The sequence below is a fragment of the Peromyscus leucopus genome, chromosome 6 (genome assembly GCF_004664715.2).
Source record: "Peromyscus leucopus breed LL Stock chromosome 6, UCI_PerLeu_2.1, whole genome shotgun sequence".
Lineage (NCBI taxonomy): Eukaryota > Metazoa > Chordata > Mammalia > Rodentia > Cricetidae > Peromyscus > Peromyscus leucopus.
In genome coordinates, this window is record NC_051068.1 from 105337050 (window position 1) to 105356548 (window position 19499).

General features: G+C 37.3%; 1 protein-coding gene across 4 annotated transcripts in view; it reads left to right on the top strand.

The window, feature by feature from the left end:
* The window catches only part of Tbck (TBC1 domain containing kinase), a 167974-nt gene that overhangs the window by 79967 nt on the left and 68508 nt on the right, over positions 1-19499 (top strand). For all 4 annotated transcript variants that reach the window (XR_005091850.1, XM_028857027.2, XM_028857016.2 and 1 more), the window contains exons 21-22: positions 8646-8682; positions 9892-10053. Coding sequence is in view for 3 of the 4 variants with exons in the window: in XM_028857027.2 (XP_028712860.1) it covers positions 8646-8682; positions 9892-10053 (199 nt within the window). In the remaining variant the exon portion in view is untranslated. The remainder of the gene's footprint in view (positions 1-8645; positions 8683-9891; positions 10054-19499) is intronic.

The following is a 19499-nucleotide window of genomic DNA, read 5'->3' on the forward strand; positions in this document are numbered from 1 at the left end:
CAGTAATTTTAATATGATACATTTTTATGTTCTCCTTCCCGTTGATGACCTACTCCTTAAGTTAGTAAGACATTTCACATAATTTTTTAAACTTATAATAGTGGGGGTGTGATCGAAATAATATTAACGAATGTGATTCCTCTTGTAAGTTGTTCATGAATCCTGTGGATGGAATATGTCACTCTGTGAAGTAGTTTACAATCTACAGAGCAAACTCTGGACATCCCTAATACCCACCGCCCTCTAATCATGCTTCTGCATCTATTTCTGGGAAGTTATTCTTCATCTATTTCCAAGTGCCTTCTCGGTAATGGTTTCCCACTATTTTGAATCTAGCAGCAAAAAGACAACTTGAGGGGGAAGTAACTGTATCTTAACCCATAGAGAAGCCCCTTCCATGACTGTTCCTTGCCACAGAAAGTTAGCAAATGAAATTTTTGTGAAATAAAGAGGAAATGTTAGCTGGATGATTTTTAAAAAAGCAGCTACTCTTGTCTTTTAATCTGAAGAATGACAGGCAAATTAGTGACTGTCGAGAGAGGAAAAATGAGTCCTCCTCATGGATGTGCCCCTGATTGGTTATCCAATATATTGGTCAGCCTTAAAGCATAACAGCCAACAATGAATGGTTCAGCAGGTTGTGTCTATGTATTAATTCATATGTATGTACGAAACAATAATTGAAAAAAGAGGCCATGGATTTGAGAGGGGGTGGATAGGAGTGGGAGAAGGGAAGGGGGAATACTGTAAATAGACTGTATATGAAATTTACATTTAAAAAAATAAATTAAGCTTTTTTAAAGAACAAAATTTCACCTTGTAACCATATTTGAAGTTTTAAATTTAGAGATCTTTGACAGTGAGTAGTTGTGATGGTGTGTGATGAAATGGGGAATTTTTCTAACATTCTTAATCATATCTTACTTGCATTTTATCAGCATGTGTATGCAGCATTCTTTTACTTTTCTCTTCAATTATCATCAGTACTTTTCCTTTAAAATTACTTTTGAGAAAATTGTGATGATGCCTCTAACAATATTGCAGACTAGGATTCATCTAAACGAAGAGTATGTTCAGTGATAATGAGATCCCAAACCGAGTTCCCAATCAAGAACTAATCCTATCAAAGCAAGCCTTCATTAATCCTCCACCGTTGAAACGCAGGTGCCTATTGCAGGAGAGATTGTGATTTCTGGCTCCCTTCCATTTGCTGTGGGTCACAGAACTCTGAGCACAGAGCAGTGCTGAAGCTTAAGTAGCTTGGGATATTGTGCACTGATGTGATGCCTAGATTATCTAAGTCACGGCAGTTCTGTGATTTACATATAAATAGAGTAGGTAATATGTATTTGGAGAAGTTGGGGCCAGAGTGATTTTTATCATTCTTTCTTGATGCAGTTCTGCTTCTGTAAATATACTAGGTCCTTAAAAATGAGAATAGGAAAGTGTGCTTCCTCATTCTTAAGGGTAGAGTTTTTTTTTTTCCTAAAATGTTCAGAATAGCGTTCAGCTTGCCTATTATGAACAGTTGTCAGGGGACCATTAAGAAATGACCCTGGCTAGCACTCAGCAGCATGTATCCTTTGACCTTTCTGTCTCGGCGGAAGATAACACTAACAAATTCACTGATACAGTGGTTGAGCACTGTCAGTTAACTGTAGGTGATAAAAGATGCTCACACTGCTACTAATTTTCTCCCTTTTTAAAAGCTTTGCTGTCATTTTTGGCTGGGTTTATATATGTCAACAGAAAGTATAGAATGTTTTTAGTTTCTTCATTTGTTTCTGGCCTTTAAGAAGTTTTAGCCTTTAGTCCAAAGAGACTGCTGACAATGAGCTTTTGATTTTTTATCAAAATACATTGCAAGGAGAAGTAGGAAAATTAATATTTATTTAGAATATCCCAAAGTAAGATTCCCATTGTAGACTATCTACAGTCCTATAGGGTGTCATTGTCTACCTGATGTGATGAGCCTGCTTTAACTCTAATGCTCACGACCTTTAAAAGCAATAACTTACTAAGCTCTATTTCATAGTAAGGCTTGGTTACTATCTTGTAGCAAGCGCCCAAGCCTCAGACACCACAGGTTTATTATGCCTACCTGGGAAGACAAAATAATGGTTTAGTAACTTTTTGTTTAAAAGAATCACTTGTGATTCAAATGTCTAACAAGTGCTGGTCAGCAAATTCTCAGTTGAATCCCTAGATGTTCAGTGTTTCTAATCTAGTGTATCCTCATCCTGTTGATGGGCAAGTGAAAGGAAACAGAATATGGTTTTCACAGCTATTCACAACTCAGGGTCGTTGTGTGTTCTTAACATTAATGAGAAGCCCCAGTAGTTTTGTGTATGTATTTCACTGATCAGTAACTACTGAGCCATGTAGACTGATAACAACTAGCTAGGCATGGTGGTACAAGTTCCTGGGGATCTCTGGGCTCTATAGCAAGGCAGTGTGACACACACACACACACACACACACACACACACACACACACGCACGCACGCACGCACGCGCACACACACAAGTAAAATGTTAATAACTTGTTAACTAAAATTGTATATTTACAAAATAACTGGTTTTGCTCAAAATAGAGAGTGGTATTGTTTTATTTTTTTCTAAGTCTCTAAATAAGAACAACAGGATTCTCATGTCTACTTCTGCCTTCCGTTTGTTGCCATTCATTGTTTTTGTTATAAGTGTATCAAAGCATGTCTTAAGCTGACTTGAAATGTACAATCTAAAACTGTTATCAATGAATTTTTCATCCTGTGTTCTATTACAGTCCATTAGTCTGACTTACATTTTCAGTGTCTTTGGAAAATATTGGTTCACTGAGTTTTCATATCTGCTAACTATGAAACATTTCATTATATAAAATCCAAAATAATCATATTTGTTAATGTCATCACTGACCATATAATGAGTCATTACATGGTTAGGGGGGTAGCTCAGAGGGTACAGTGTTTGGTGTGCAACCAAGAAGCCCAGTGTTTAGATATCAAGCACTCACTTAACTGACAGCTGGACATGGTGACCCATCTGTGATTTCAGTGTGTAGGAAGTAGAGACAGGGCACCCTACACTAACCAAACCAGAAAGCTCTGGATTCAAGTGGGAAAGCCTGAATCAAGATACTAGTGTCGCCTGGGCAGTGGTAGATCTCACTTTTAATCCCAGAACTTGGAAGGCAGAGGCAGGCCAGCCTGGACTACAGAACGAGTTCCAGGACAGTCAGAGCAACACAGAGAAACCCCGTCTCAAAAAACTAACAAATAAAGACACCAGTGTCAACATCTAGCCTTCACTTACATGTGCATCACAAACTTACACACACGCACAGTCACAATCACATAAGTATTAGAAAGCAGTCTTGTAATATTTATTCTTTTAAATTTATTTTATTTTTAAGTATGTGTCTCTGAGGAGGGATATGTGCATGTATGCAAGTGTTCTTTTTTTGAGACAGGGTTTTTTTGTGTGTCCTTGGCTATTCTGGAATTAGCTCTGTAGAACAGGCTAGCTTCAAACTCTTAGAGATCTGCCTGCCTCTGCCTCCTGAGTGCTGGGATTAAAGACATGCGCCACCACCAACTGATATGTGCAGGTTCTTATGGAGGCTGGAGGTGTTGGATCCTCTGCAACTGGAGTTTCAGGTAGTTGTGAGCTGCCTGACATGGTCTGGAAACCAAATTCGCCTCTCCCTTAACTGTTAACCCATCTTCCTGGCCAGCCCCTTTTGTGATATTATAATCCTCAGCTGAACTCAAATGTTTCTTGTGGTAGGGCTTATTTAACTTATATTTTGAGAAATGTTGACCAAATATCCAAGCTTTATACCGTTATTTCTGTTATTTTTCAAGTAAAAACAGTATCTCTTGAAGAAAGCACCATGTGGCTCAAGTGATTGTTGGCTCCTCCTCACATGTCAGTACAGAATACAGTGGCCTCCCAAGTCATCTCACCATATATTCCTGAAGAACTTTAAAGAGTCGTAATTTTACCCCTTTACAAACATAACATATACTTTGGGGCCATTATCTTGATTTCTGCTGCTTTATCCACTTGAACCCTTACACTGTTAGCGTAAATGTCAACCCAGTAAAAACAGTGACTAGAACACAGGACACCACCCTCATTTTTTTGAGAATTTATATGTCACACAGGTGAGGCAGACCTTACAGACTAGATTATTGTATAAATCATACCTGACACTCCTTTTTCTTTCTCTTCTACTTCCTGTGCACCTCTCACGAGTGCTTCTACAGGTGTCCTGGCACCAAGACAGTTCCCAGCCAGATGCGCCTGATCCTCATCTTTGCTGGTCCCAAGACTGGGAGTCAGACAAAACTCTTCTATCACTCAGTCTGTGGAATTATGTCACAAGAACACAAAATGGACCAAGACAATTTTAGAATAACAAATAATGTCATTGTTCTTCTGTTTTCTTGTTACTCCTGTGTTTTTAAACACAATTACAAATAATTGGTGATGATTAAAATAATTCCTATGTGATGAAAATAAAATATTTCACAACATAGCTTTAACAAATCATTAATATCTTAAGAAAATACTTACAGATTTATAGAAGGTATCATATCTATAATTGCAAGGTAGAAGGAACTATATTCTATTTTTCAAATAATTAATAACAGAAAAATATTTATGAGCCCACTTGCTTTGTTTTTGCCAGCATTATACAGTGCAGAGAACACTGGCTAAATGCTGCCAGTTCTCGCTTGCTGTTGCTAGGGGGCAGCATTTACTTAGCAGACAGCTGCAGACAAGTACTTTGCCAAGTCAGGCTCACATTTGTGATCCGGAGAATACTCTGAACATTTTATTGATTTCCAGCTTCTAACTTGAAACTGTGAAATAGCTGAGACTACATATGTTTTTGTGTTTATAATGAAGTATTTCAAAACTTAGAACCATTCAAAGATAAAATCTGTTATTCCAAATTATCTTATTCCAATATCCTATGTATAGCAGATGCTATTTTAAACTATACTAGTAGCTTGAGAAACTGCTTAATACAAAAGATATGAATTCAGCTGGACCTCATGGAACAAGTCTGCCATCCCAGCTACTTGGAAGTTTGAGGCAAAAGATTCAAAAGTTCACAGCTTTTCTTTGATACAGAGGGCCTTCAGTTTGGGAACAGCCTAAACAACTTAGTAAGATAAGTCTAAAAATAAAAAGTTAAAACAAGGCTAAGGATATACTATGCTTTCCTGGCCTTGGATTCAATCTCTAAGTCCAAGACATCTCCCTCAAAAAAAAAAAAAAAAAAAAGAAAGAAATTAAAATAAGGATTTTAAAATGGAAAAATAGAGAAAGAATAGAGGAATTATGCTTTACATAGTATCATTCTATCTCCCTGGTCTTAATTTTATTGGTAAGAATTATCTGGTGCTAATAACCATACCTCAGGGTCTCTGAGTTATCTTAAATATATTTGTTGAATCTGGATTATCACTTTTCTTATATCATTGGAGTAATCTTCACTCTACTAGTTTTAAACCCTTTAAAAGTAACTGTTATCCAAGTATGTGTCTATGAAAGTAGATTTGATGATGTTTCCAGTACTCCTGTATTTAATATAAAAATATTCTTCCCAGTAGTACTGGGTCCTTTCCTCATTCTTTCATGCTGTTTGAAAGTACAATTTTGGTAGCATTTGATTCTAGATTCTGGATCTCTATTTTATATTTCCTTCATTGTTTAAACAAATATTTGGGTGCCTATTATATGCTGTGTATTATATCCCCTGGATATATTAAAGGGGCAAATACTGCAAATACCTGAGCCTTCACATTTTTGTGGAAACATGTGATAAAGAGATAAGTAATGGTGCTGGAGAGGTGGCTTGGCAGTTAAGAGCTTTTGCAGAGGACCCACATTCTTTTTCCAGTACTTATATGGTGGCTCACAATCCTGTGTAACTCAAGTTTCAGGGGATCTGACTCTCTCCCCTGGCCTCCAGGTACTTGCATGGTATACATGATACATCCTGGCAAAATTCTCATACATGAAATATTTTTAATATATACCAGAGATATTGAAGGATTATCCACTGTAAATGGAGCACAATGAGCAAACATGAGGTCACGTGGTAGGAAATGGAGGGAAGAAGACTTCGGGTATTACAGATACATCATCACCACTGACTTTATTTTAGCACCACAAAGAAACAAGATGGTTTTGAATAGAATAATGATCCCTAATATAATTTCATAACAAGATCATTCTGACACCTTGCTGGCTGAAATCCAAGAGCAGGGAAGGATAGAATGCAGTAGGTTTGTCATAGCTGTGGAATAAGCAGGGCATGAGATGGTGGTGGCCTGATCTGGATGTTAGCAGTAGAGGTAATGAGAGGTTCTCACTACTCACAGGTAAGTATTTTGAAGATAGAACAGCAAGTCTGCTGATGGCCGATACAAGGTGTTTAAGAAGAGAGGAGTCAAGAACGATTGCAAAATTGTTTTTTATCTTAGCAAGTGGTGCTAAGTGCTGAAGTGCTCTTAACTTAAATATAGAAATGTAGATGTAGAAACGTATGTTTGGAGGTACAGAGTTTGGAGGAAGTGTCAAGAGTTCAAGTGAAGAAAGAGAGAGTGAGAGAGAAAGAAAGATAGATAGAAGAGACGTTTTGAAATGTATGTTTGGAATTTATGGGAGAGGGCTTGGAGTACAGTTGAAAATTTGCCAGTCTTCATACTACAAAAATTTGCCAGTCTTCATACTATAATCAGTATTTGAAGAAAATAGAAAAAAAAAATAAAGTTTCTAGGAACTAAACTGTAACAGTCCTGCGTTTAAAAACTAGAAGGATGAAGAGAATCTTTGGGGTGGGGGAGAAGCAAACAAAACAAACAAAATGGATAAGCAGCAGTGAAAAAAAAGTTAGAAGAAAACTATATAAATGTGTTGTCTAGAAGCCAAGTAAAGAAAATGTGTTCTCATAAAGTGAGTGTGGTCAACAATGTCTGACCTTTTGTAGTGATTTAAAAAAAAAAAAAAAAAAAGGATTAACAGAGATTTAGCAACATGGAAGCCATCAATGGCCAGGGCAACAGTTTCTTTGGTGGGTACAGTCAAAAACCTGACTGGAATGAAATGAGAAACTGTGAAATGAATAAGTGCTGCTCTTTACTCTCAGCTCCATAGATCTTAGAGCTATGACTTACCTGGTCACTGCCCTGTCCTGTGTGTCTGCTAACAGTCTTGGCTTGTATCAAGTGTTCAGTCCTATTTGTTAAATAAATAAATAAATAAATAAATAAACAAACAAACAAAAGACTGAAGTAACTTTTACCCACAAGAAAGTTCCCATCTTGGTAAAATGAGGCCAGCAGCTTCGGCAGCTTTGCCATTAACACACTAGCCAGTAGCTCTACTGTTATAATACCACATAGCTACAAAGCATCTCAGTCTCTTTTGACATGTCTGGTTCCTCTGCAGAAGTACAAAACATTTTATGTTGAGTGAATGAACGAAAGTGCTCAGAATGAATTATATAAAGCATGTGATAATAAGCACTAATAAAATTTGACCAAAGATTCTTAATGAAAAACGATTGGCTCGCATCAAAATGATCAGCAGTAATATAATTGATGTTATGTCCTTAAATTAAATCACCCTTGTGTTTTTAAATTTAAATTAAGATATAGAACTTATACTTTGTTAGATCTTATTATTTTTTATAGTGCAAACTAATTGCTAGGAAGCCACATATCTATCTGAGCTTCCTTGTTTACATTTGCAACATCTCTGGAAAGAAGTCTCCGCCTGTCAGCTTAAGTCAGAGATGATGTGGAAATCAATGTTCATTGTTTTGCTATAGTATTTATATTTTAATGAACTATATAGTTTTACTTTTAGTTCTTGACTGGCCTTTGATAGTGTACATACTCTTGTGCATACAATGCCAAGATGGTATGCTACTCCCCTCATAAATTTATAATTGATAGGTGCTGAAAAGATATTTATCTAAGTAGGTAGTCTAATCCTTTGTTTAATTGTAGCCTGTATTCACTCACAAATTATCTTTATTTTTAAGACTTGCTATTAAGAGTCTCAGTCCAAGAACAGGAGCAGATGAAATGAAATGCCCAGCCCAAGCAGAGAGGCAGAATAGAAAGAGGGCATTAATTCTTCCTGAACTCTCCTTCTCTACAGGATTCTCAGTGGACTAGATGATGCCTACTCACACTGGGAGGGCAATCCACTTAGCACTTTTTCAAAAGTTAGTTCCACCTAAAAGCTTGCTCAGAGATGCAACCCAAAATAAAGTGTAATCACTTATCTGAGCATCCTAACATTCTGTCAGTTTAACTTGTGAGATTAACTATCATAAGGAACTTTAAAATCTGAGAAATAATTTTTCTCCAACTAAAAAATATGCACTTAAAAATTATTTACTATTACTGCATTTAGTTTGTCCATGGCCATAAGCATACTCATTGGTAAATATAATAATGTATTTGTGATAATAACTATAGTTACCTGCATTCTTTCATATTTCATTAAGTGGAATAGAACGAAACAGTGTTTTAAACCATTAAGTTTGGTGGTGATCATTCTAATTATGCCTTTTCCTTTCTCTTCGGCCGTGTCTTGTGCTCCTGGTCCACTGACAGCTCTATGCCATCCCTTGGTTTCTTACCATGTTCACTCGTAAGTACCATTTCTTCTGAAGTGTTAGCTACAGCACAGCCTCACTCTTCCTCAGAATTCTAAATTTATGAGAATATTAAATAAATGTATTGTGCATCTTTATAAAATTCTAACATGATGTCATTTACAGACAGTAATTTCAACTGTTCTGGCCTTAAAAATTAAAAAGATATTGGAAAGGATTACAGTCTATTTTGCACGTCATAAACAGCTTTATTCCTTTTTAAGAAGAGAATTCAACATCAACTATAGAATTTACATCATGTTTTTGAGGCCAGTTTTGAGCTGAATTGGCTTTCTAGATGTTCTCTATTAACTCGCGGTTTTATTTCCTAAACTGGGAATCCTCTAAAAGTCAATCATATTATATGACTATGTAATGCTGTAATCAGTTACTGTACATTTTATCAGTGACTATAGTGGAAGTGGACAGCCATGCTTAAATGCAGTACACATGATATATGGAATAACATTTGAAATAGTGTAGAAAGATATCCACAGTACTACAAAGTGAGAAAGAAGTTACATTTTTTAATTAATAGAATTTTTGGTGGGAATTTAATAAAACAATTGTTTACGATACACAATGGAAATGTTATCTTATACATAAAGCAATTCTAAAGTTCAACTATAGATATAAACTTGTGTAGATAATGTTACTAAAAGTTCTAGGAGAAATTCTGAATTGGATAAATATACCATTTGTTAATGGGAGTCAGAAAATGTAATGTGTGACCCATCTGATAACAGTTTACTAAAGGGCCTTAGGAAGCTGTAAGTTAACAGAATCAGGGGCTAGAGAGTTGGCTGAGTAGTTAAGAGAACTTGCTGCTCTTACAGAGAACCAATTTAGTTCCCAACACCCATATTGGGTGGCTCATAGCTACCTGTAATTCAAGCTCAAGGAGGTCTAATGTTGTCCATAGACCCACAGACGCTTGCATGCATGTGCACACACATATGCACCCAAACACACATACACACACGCACATGCACACACACACACACAAATAAAAATCCTTTAAAAAATTTATAGTCAAGCATTTTATCAGCACAGTTTAACATTTTAGCTCTTAAAATTAACAACCTTGAAAAAAAATTAACAACCTTGAACTTGAAGAATTAATACTTGTATATCTAATAATGCAGCTATTATATTTTTGATAAATTTGGTTTTTGTTTAAGTACATTTTCAAACTCTTTCTACAGATGTATTTCCACTGCACAAAATTTTCCACCTCTGGGATACATTACTACTTGGAAATTCCTCTTTCCCATTCTGTATTGGTGTAGCCATCCTCCAGCAGCTGCGGGACCGGCTTTTGGCTAATGGCTTCAATGAATGTATCCTTCTCTTCTCTGACTTACCAGGTATGTAGCTTAACGAAGGAATCGAATCACTTCATGCAATTTTGACTGTAAGATAATGAGCTATCTTAGCCGTTTGAGAGAATCATTCAGCCTTCAGAATCTCTTCTGCTTAGAACCTGTTTTCACTGTCAAGATAATCAGTGCTTTTTGCTAGCTCAAGAATGCAGAAGCTAATGTAGGTCATACTAAGCCATGGTGGATTATTCTCATCGTAGTAATACCACCAAAAGGGTAAAAGATCATGGCTGTGGGGGAGTAGCATATTTACCCTTTGCTTAGGACTCAGCCATTTATCTTCAGCTGATGGAGAGTAAATAAAGGCCACTCAGGAAGGTGTTTGAGAATGTGTTTACATAAGGATGGTATTCACATGGAACTTTGCTCCCTCCTAGCCACAGCTGCTTGGCAACAACTTGACAGTTTAAGAACAGGAAACACTGTCCTTTTAGGAAAACAAGTCAAACTCTATAGAGATATATTATGTAATAGAAGATAGCGACTAAGCTGTGTAACATATTCACAAGGGGAAGTTTGAATCCCTTGGGCAGAATGCTTCAATGAAAAACTACAGAAGACAACTGTGGTTTGACTCATGATGCTGAAAAGATAGTTTATGTGGCTACCTAAGATGTAATATATCTGTAAAGTGTGGAAAGCTACTTTGTGAAGAAACTCAATGTTTTTAAGATACAAAATTTGGGCTGAAGAGAAGACTCAGCAATTACGAGCACTTGTTGATCTTGCAGAGGACCCAGATTTGGTGTCCAGCACTCACATGGTGGCTAACAACCATCTATAACTCTAGTTCTAAAGGATCCAATTCTCTCCTCCTGCCTCTGTGGGCACCAAGCACACATGTGGTGCACATGCACACATGCAAACAAACACTCGTAAACATAAAATATAAAATAAGAATAAATAAATCTGTTCTTTAAAAACACAAAAATTTTACTTTTTCACAGCAGATTTTGGTACCATGTTTTTTGCTGGTTCTACTGGTGCCCTCCATATTTTCAGACAAGTACAAGGATGTAATAGCAAGCACACTTAAAACTGTCCATGATAAAGTCCCTGAACACCAAACAAAGGACTAGTGATCCTTTGAAAATTATGTATTTATTAGGCACTTTCAATAGAAATAAGGAATCTGCCATCTACCTTATATTTAATGGATATATTTTCTACTCTACCATCTTTCTGTTAAAGGTCTTCTTTTTTTGAGGGAAAAGAAATAACAAAATAAAATGCCTTGCAATAATTTAAAACTCCCCTTCTTACTATTTCACAAATTAAAATGTCATCCAATTCATCAAATTTAATTAAAATAAGTTATTTCTTACATTAACAAATAATAGTTATGGGTTTGATTTTTTAATTTTTGGGGGGGAGAAATGGTGATAATCAAGGTTTTGTGGGGTTTGAGGAGTTGGTTTGAATAGGAACAAAGAAGCAAATTTCACAAACTTAGAAGCTGTCTGTGCCCCACAGATGTTTTCTTGTCATCCCCAGCTTGCCAAAGTAAACAGGAGATGATTGATTAGGATTAAAAGATTTTTTTGGTCAGTTATAAAAATAAGCATATTAGAAATGCTGATTGTGCATTTTCAAATCAAGTAAATTTAGCTGTTTTCCTCCCAAGCATAAGTGTTTCCAGAAATGCCAGTGCAAGTATCTGTGATAGTCTTTTGTGGGCAAATTAGTGACCAGTGCTACACAATTCCAACAAGTAGAAAAGTTAGCATTTACATGTGTTAGAACTCAATTGTTTAACCTTTGAAAACAGGATGCTTTCTACCCATGTGAATCGCTCCGACCCACTGTGCTGTTATTCTTGCTCATCACTAGTCACTGTATATGATTGTGGTTATAGAGAAATGCTACTAAGAAATACATGACCTTTCTAAAGAAACATAAAATGTTTTGGTACAAACTTTATCCTTAAGTAACCCATGGTTTGTTTTTACTCCTATTTTACTTGGGTAGAATGTTTTTCTCACATAGATTTAAAGAGATTTCATTTTTCAGCATACTGAGTTCCCATCTGTGCTTGAAGAATTTTGGAAGAGGCCATGGACAGCCCTAAAATGTGAATGCAGACCAACACACACACACACACACACACACACACACACACACACGCACACACGCACACACGCACAAACACATAAACTAACTCATTCAAAGTGTTAGATGATACAAATGTTGAACACTTTTTGAAACAAATTGTTTTTCTAGTCTACCCACAAAGGATAGAAGGGCTAGCTATATTATACTTATAATTTTAAGGCCAGGATCAACATTGAGTTTAACTCACTAAATATGTGTTGTTACAGGGAAATCCCACAGAAGTTACATAAGTAAGCAGAATAAATTAACTAGACTCTGATGAATCAAATTCACTATTTTAGATCTTATCCATAATAATAGAGAACTATTCAGTGGTAAGTTGTGAACAGAAGAGTCATCAGTTTCTCCTACTAAGAATGTCCCAATTTGCTATTGTATTTTATGACTAGAAAGAACATCCTTTCTTGCTTCAAGATAGCTTTTATAGGGGATAGCACCCACAGACTTAGAAGTCAAGACATACATGAGTTTGAGTCTAGTTCCATCATCCTCAACCTGTGTGAATTGAGAAACATGTAGTATGATGCTGCTTGTGGTAAAGTATGGTCTGCAGAGTGAGATGCAGCTATGTTCAATTCACAGCATATTAGTCATGTGTACTGACTAGTTTTATGTTAACTTGACACACGATAGTATAATCAGAGAGGTGGGAGCCTCAGTGGAGAAAATGCCTCCATAAGACCATGCTGTAAGCAAGCCTGTAGGGCATTTTCTTAATTAATGATTGAGGTGAAAGAGGCCAGCCCATTGTGGATCATACCATCTCTGGGCTGGTAGTCCAGGGTCCTATAAGAAAGCAGGCTGAGCAAGCCATGGGGAACAAGCCAGTAAGCAGCACCCCTCCATGGCCTCTGCATCAGCTCCTGCCTCCAGATTCCTCCCATTGTTTGAGTTCCTGTCCTACTTCCTTTGATAATCAACAGTGATATGGATGTGTAAGATGAATAAACACTTTTCTCTCCAAGTTGCTTTGGTCATGGTGTTTCATCATAGCAAAAGTAACCCTAAGATACCATGTGAACTATCAAAACTTATTTGATCTCACTGGCAAGAGAATCCTTTCCACATAAGGAAGCTTTCATTGAAGTGCTGATAACATGTGCTATAATGTTATGGTGACTACTAAAATAATACACAAAATGCAGCGGTGGTGGCACACACCTTTCATCTCAGCACTCAGGAGGCAGAACCTGGCGGATCTCTGTGAGTTCGAGGCCAGCCTGGTCTACAGAGTGAGATCCAGGACAGGCACCAAAACTACACAGAGAAACCCTGTCTAGGGGCAAAAAAAGAACTATAGAGGGAAACTGAGGAGTCTGCATTAGAGGACTCAACTTACACTGAAATTCAAATACTGATTTAGACATTAAAAGAAATATTAAAACAATAAAAATTATTTTTAAGAATGAAAGGAAGATATGGAAAAATATAAAGAATACAAACATTATATGTGTGTGTTTTATTTGCTGGTTTTTATTTTTCAAAAACACATACAAAGTCAAAGGTTTTATGGCATTTGCTTTCATATATATCATAATCTTTATTGTAGAGAGTAGAAGTTTAACACCCAAATAGCAAATAATGTAGTGATATAAAAGTTGGTGGTACTTTCATCCACATGAGTGTAATGAGATCCTAACCCAATGATGGTACTTTTTATATACATAAGTATAATGAGACCCTAAACGTTTATTAGGCTGTCCACTTAGAAAATTCCAAACATCTGGCTTCCCTGTGTTTCTGTGAGGTAGATTCTGAGTGTATGCATACACTTGGTGGCATGCCTGTCAGAGCAGGAGAGTATGATTGGCAGGAACCAGGAAGAGGTCAGATTCATACAGGCCTATAATGAATTCTTCTTAGGTTCATTTTCTAGCATAAATGCTGATGGATGCTAGTAATCAAAAATATGTAGGTTACATATATTTAGACACTACTAGTGATAGTCAGTTACGAGGTATCATTATAAAGGAGGAAAAGAACAAAGATAAGTTAAATAACTACTTACTTTTTAATAACTCTTCAATATTCATTAATTGCTATCCTCCCAATGTTATTGCCTGGTAGAAATAAATTCCAAAATGTCCAATTATAATAACTATCAATAGAAGTAATACTAAACCCTTCATGATAGTGAGATGATGGTTTATATAGTCAAGTGTTATATTTTTATCTTGCTACATACCATAGAGGAAAAACAACAGCTTTATGTAGCATAGCATTAAAAAGGCTACTTTGGATTTGCTGTACACATAATACAAGGTTAAAGTTTCTTAATTTGAAATGGTGAAAGTATAACATTATGAATACTGAATGTCCAGTAGACATTATCTGCTTATTTTAAGCCTTAGAAATAGAAATCCTAGACATTTTATCATTTGTGTTTAGTATATGAAAACAACTTAATTGGATTAGTTAACTTTCCTATTACTGTGAGAAAACACTATGACCAAGGTAACTTATTGAAGAGTTTATTTGGGCTTACAGATCCAAAGCATAGAGTCCCTGATAGCCGAACGGAGGCAGCAGGCAGTGGGCATGGCATCTGGGGCAGAAGCTGAGGGCTCACATCTTGAATGGCAAGCATGAAGCAGAGAGGGCAACCTCCAGTGGCTTGAATTGCTAAACTCTCACAGACTTACTTCTCCCAGTTACTTACTTCTTTCAGCAAGAGCACACATCCAAAACCTCCCAAACTACACTACAAACTGAAGACCAAATCTTCTAGCCTATGACTTTTGGGGCACATCTCACTCTAACTGCCACATTACGCCCCCAACGTTGAGAACACTCTGTTCAACTTAATTTCTCTTGAAGTAGATTCATTCCCCACTGTCTTAGCTAAGGTTTCTATTGCTGTGAAAAGACACAATGACCATGGCAACTCTTATAAAGGAAAACATTTAATTGGGTAGCATACAGTTTCAGAGGTTTAGTCCATTATCATGGCAGGACATGGTGGCATGCAGGCAGACATGGTGCTGCAGAAGGAGCTTAGAGTTCTACATCTTGATCTAAAAGCAACAGGAAGTGAACTAAGACACCGGGTGTGGTTTGAGCATATGTGAGACCTCAAAAGCCCAGCCCCATAGTGACACTTCCTCCAAGAAGGCCATACCCACTCCAACAAAGCCACACCTCCAATGCTTCTCTCTATGAGCTTATGGGGGCCAATCACAATCAAACCACCACATTCCACTCCCTGGTCACCATAAACTTGTAACAATATCATAATGCAAAATGCATTTAGTCCAACTTCAAAAGTCTCCATAGTTTATCATAGTCTCAACAATGTTTAAAAATACAAAGTTCAAAGTCTCTTTTGAGATTTATGCAATCTCTTGTCTATAATACCCTACAAAATCAAAATAAAAAAACAGATCACGAACTACCAACATATAATAAGAATATACATTACCATTCCAAAATGTAGGAACAGAGCACAGTGAGAAAATACTGGACCAAAGCAAGATGGAAAACCAGCTGGGCAAATTCCAAACTCTGCATCTTCATGTCTGGTGTCAAAACACTCTTCAGATCTCCAATTCTTTTCAGCTTTGTTGACTGCAGCACACTTCTTTCTCTTGGGCTGGTTCCACCCTGGTTAGCAGCTTTCCTTGGCAGGTAACCCATGGCTCTGGCATCTCCAACATCTTGGAGTCTCCAAGATGATCCAGGCTTCAACTTCGTAGTTTCATGAAATGGCCTCTCTAGGCCTCCATCCATGGACACCCCTGACACATACCTGGCCTCAGCAGCTATCCTTAGTCATGAAGGCAATTTCCATAGCCCCTTTCTTCTATCCTTAACTCCAGAAGCACGTAGCCAAAGCCGCCAAGTTCTGCTGCTCTCTAAGGCTGGAACATGGCCCTCTCGTTCAATTATATCTTTTCCAACTTTCTGTTTTCAGTGGTTTTCTTCACCACCTAAGCTTGGCTGTCTTGAAATTGGATCTGTAGACCAGGCTGGCCTCAAACTCAAACCTCTGCCTTCCAGGTGCTGGGATTAAAGGTGTGCACTACCACACCATGCCCAACTCAAAGCTTTTCTTAAATTCCTTTTCACAGGTTGGAAAGTTAGCTGGGTGAGATCTTGCCCTGAGGTCACCAGCCCTTTTATTCTATTTCTTAATCTATTTATCTCCCTCAATACAAGACTTAGAACCATTCCACTTCCTGGTGCTCCTTTTCTCCTCAGCTTGTACATTTTGTATTTTTCCCTGTTCACCTTGCTCCTTTTCATTATAAATCTGTATAAGAGTAACCAGTAATAACCACATAACAAAATCAATACTAGGCTATTTTGAGATTACCTCTTCCAATAGAATCTGAATCTCTTCACTTTAGCCTCAGGCAGACTCTTTGGACAAGGGGGAAAGACAGCCACTTCCTTCACCAAAATATCACAAGGACAATCTCTAGGCAAGAGATTAAACTTCTTCTCCTCTGAAACCTCTTGAACCAGGCCTCTACAGTTCAAATGTCCCATGCTCCTACTAGTATGGCCCATTAAGCAGTGCTTAACGCATTTCACTGCTTTCCTAATCCAAAGTACCAAAGTCCAAATCCCTCCAAACAAAAACATGGTTAGGCCTATCACAGCAATACCCCAGTCCCTAGAACCAGCTTCTCTCTTAGTTAGGGTTTCTGTTGCTATGAAGAGACACCTTGACCATGGAAACTCTTATAAAGGAAAAAAGGTTACAATAATATTTATATACTCCAGGAAGTACACAATATCACAAATCTTAACCCCTATAAGATTTTAGACAAATATTAATGATTATAGCTAATAGAGTGCTAATATTTGACCTCTGTGTTAATTTAAGTGACTTGGGAGTATGTCTTAGGGTTTCTATTGCTGTGAAGAGACATTATGACCATGGCAACTCTTATAAAGGAAAAACATTTAATTGTGGTGGTTCACTTATAGTTCAAAGGTTTAGTCCATTATTATCATAGTACAACATGGTAGCATGCAGGCATGCAGACATGGTGCTGGAGAAGTAGCCAAGTATCCTATGTCTTGACTTGCAGACAAAAGGAAGTGGTCTCAGACACCGTGTGGTATCTGGAGCATATATGAAATCTTAAAGCCTGCCTGCACAGTGACATACTTCCTCCAACAAAGCCATACCTACTCTACAGGGCCTCACCTCCTAATAGTGCCATTCCCTTTGGGGACGATTTACTTTCAAACTACCACAGGGTACAAAATGAAAAGAGGAAAATTTTCTAGATAAAAGAAAGTACTGAAAAGAGCCACAACTTGTGAATGTTTTGCACAGATTAGAACCAAGGAGGAGCTGGCTCAAAAAGAGAATAGAAAATACAGACAGAAAAGCATCATTGTGGACACATGGGACATTTTAAAAAATATTTGTAGAGATATTTACTCTTCAATATCTTTGAAACAAGTAAAAATATTGTTGAAAGTAATATTGGGTACAAAAATATGAATTCCATGTTGATACTCACGGAGCATTGTTGTTCCTCTGCCTGCTCCAGAAGCTTCAGCTTGAGTAAAGCAGCGTGTCCTCTTGGAAACTCTCAGATAAGTCTCCATGATCTAGAGAAAACAACTTGTTCTCGTGATCGCTCAGTGACAGTTCTGCCTATAAAGTTCATGCTAGTTTCCTCAAAACTCTGACTCTATTAACTATTCACATTTTCAGCCTGTAACTTCTTGATATTTGTGCATGTCTATGTCTGTCACTATTGAACATCTTGGAACTGCAAAGGGATGAGCATGAAAGAAACTATAGATTTTATCTGTGCCCCTTCTCTTCTACCCACTCCTAAAAATTACATGGTGACTTAAGGATCCATTTAGATGGCATATGAAATTATTTTGAGATTAAAAATTGTAAAGCATAAATGAAAGAGCAGTTAGTTTGAGGGGTTTGGCGGGGGGAATGGAACATGATTGTATGGCCACTGAAATAAAACGTCATGAAAGTCTTTTTTTTTTTTTTAACTATTTTAATTTAAACTGCAAAATGTCAGTTTATATTCAGCCTTGTTAAAGGAGCAAAGGAGATATAACTGATGCCTTATTTATGGAAAATAGGAGGTTTTTTTTTAAATCTTATAGTGCATCATTTCTAAGCTAAAATAAATAATTTGGGAAAATACAAAGCCAGTAACAGCATTGGTAAAGGTTACCATATTGTGACTCCAGGAAGCCAGAAGATTTTTCATAACAATGACATAAGGAATTCTCTTAAAACATAAAAGTGGGGGCTGGGGAGATGTTTCAGTAGATAAAGCACTTGCCACACAGGATGAGGACTGAAGTTCAGATCCTCAGAATCCATGTAAAAACTCGGCAGATATACTAACCACGTGTAATTCTAACACTCAGGATACAGAAACGGGAACCTGTGAGCACACTGGCTAATGAGACTAGCTGTAGTTGATAAGCTCTGGGTTCAGCAGGATATCTTGCCTCAGTCAGTAATGTGGAGAACAGTAGTGGACATCAACTTCAAATCTCCTCAGATAGACTTATGCAGGTACACATCCATGTGAATAAAAGAGACACTCCTTCTATGTTAGTAACTAAGGAAAACTGAAGTCAGGGTGGGCCAGTGTTTTGTAAATACCTTGAAAACAGAGCATGAACTAAAGTAGTAGTAATACATGTTAGAACCACTCCCAAATTTTCAGAAACCTCAGCATAATTTGAAGATTAGAGTGCAGAATAGTCTATAACTGGCTAGGTTTGTGTAATACAGCTTCCATTGAAAGCAGCCTAGTTAAAGAGAATATAATGCTATAAATATCAAGTAGTTCTTTCTTCCCCCATCTCCTCAAAATATGAAAGGGTGTTCTTCCCTTCAGGTTGTTCAGTGTAGACACGATCTACATATGCGAAGAAGAGTATAGAAGAGGGACAAATAATTCAAAGATCTCATTTGCATCAGTGTCAGCAAGGCTGAGCCCCAATAGATGAGGACTATAAAAATGCCACAGAGAGAACAAAATGACAGGGCAAGAATCTCACTGTGACTGGAAAACATCCAGTCACGCTTAGCACCGAGCAAACTGAGCAGCTTTGCTTCAATGTTCGCAAACTGGGAAGCATCCAAAGCCTGTGACCTGTCTGTTAAAAATCCTCGCTCACTGTCTAGGATTCCTGTGCTGTTCGTTTAACACATGCTTAGCAAACGTCACTCTGACAGGCATTGTACTGTGCACTTGGGGTGTAGGGGTAAATGAGATACCTTAGTTTGTGTACAGGATAGTGATACAAGACTGGGAGCTGGGAAAGTAGCACAAAGACAATACATATGTAAAGCTGCACATCAGCCTAGTGCA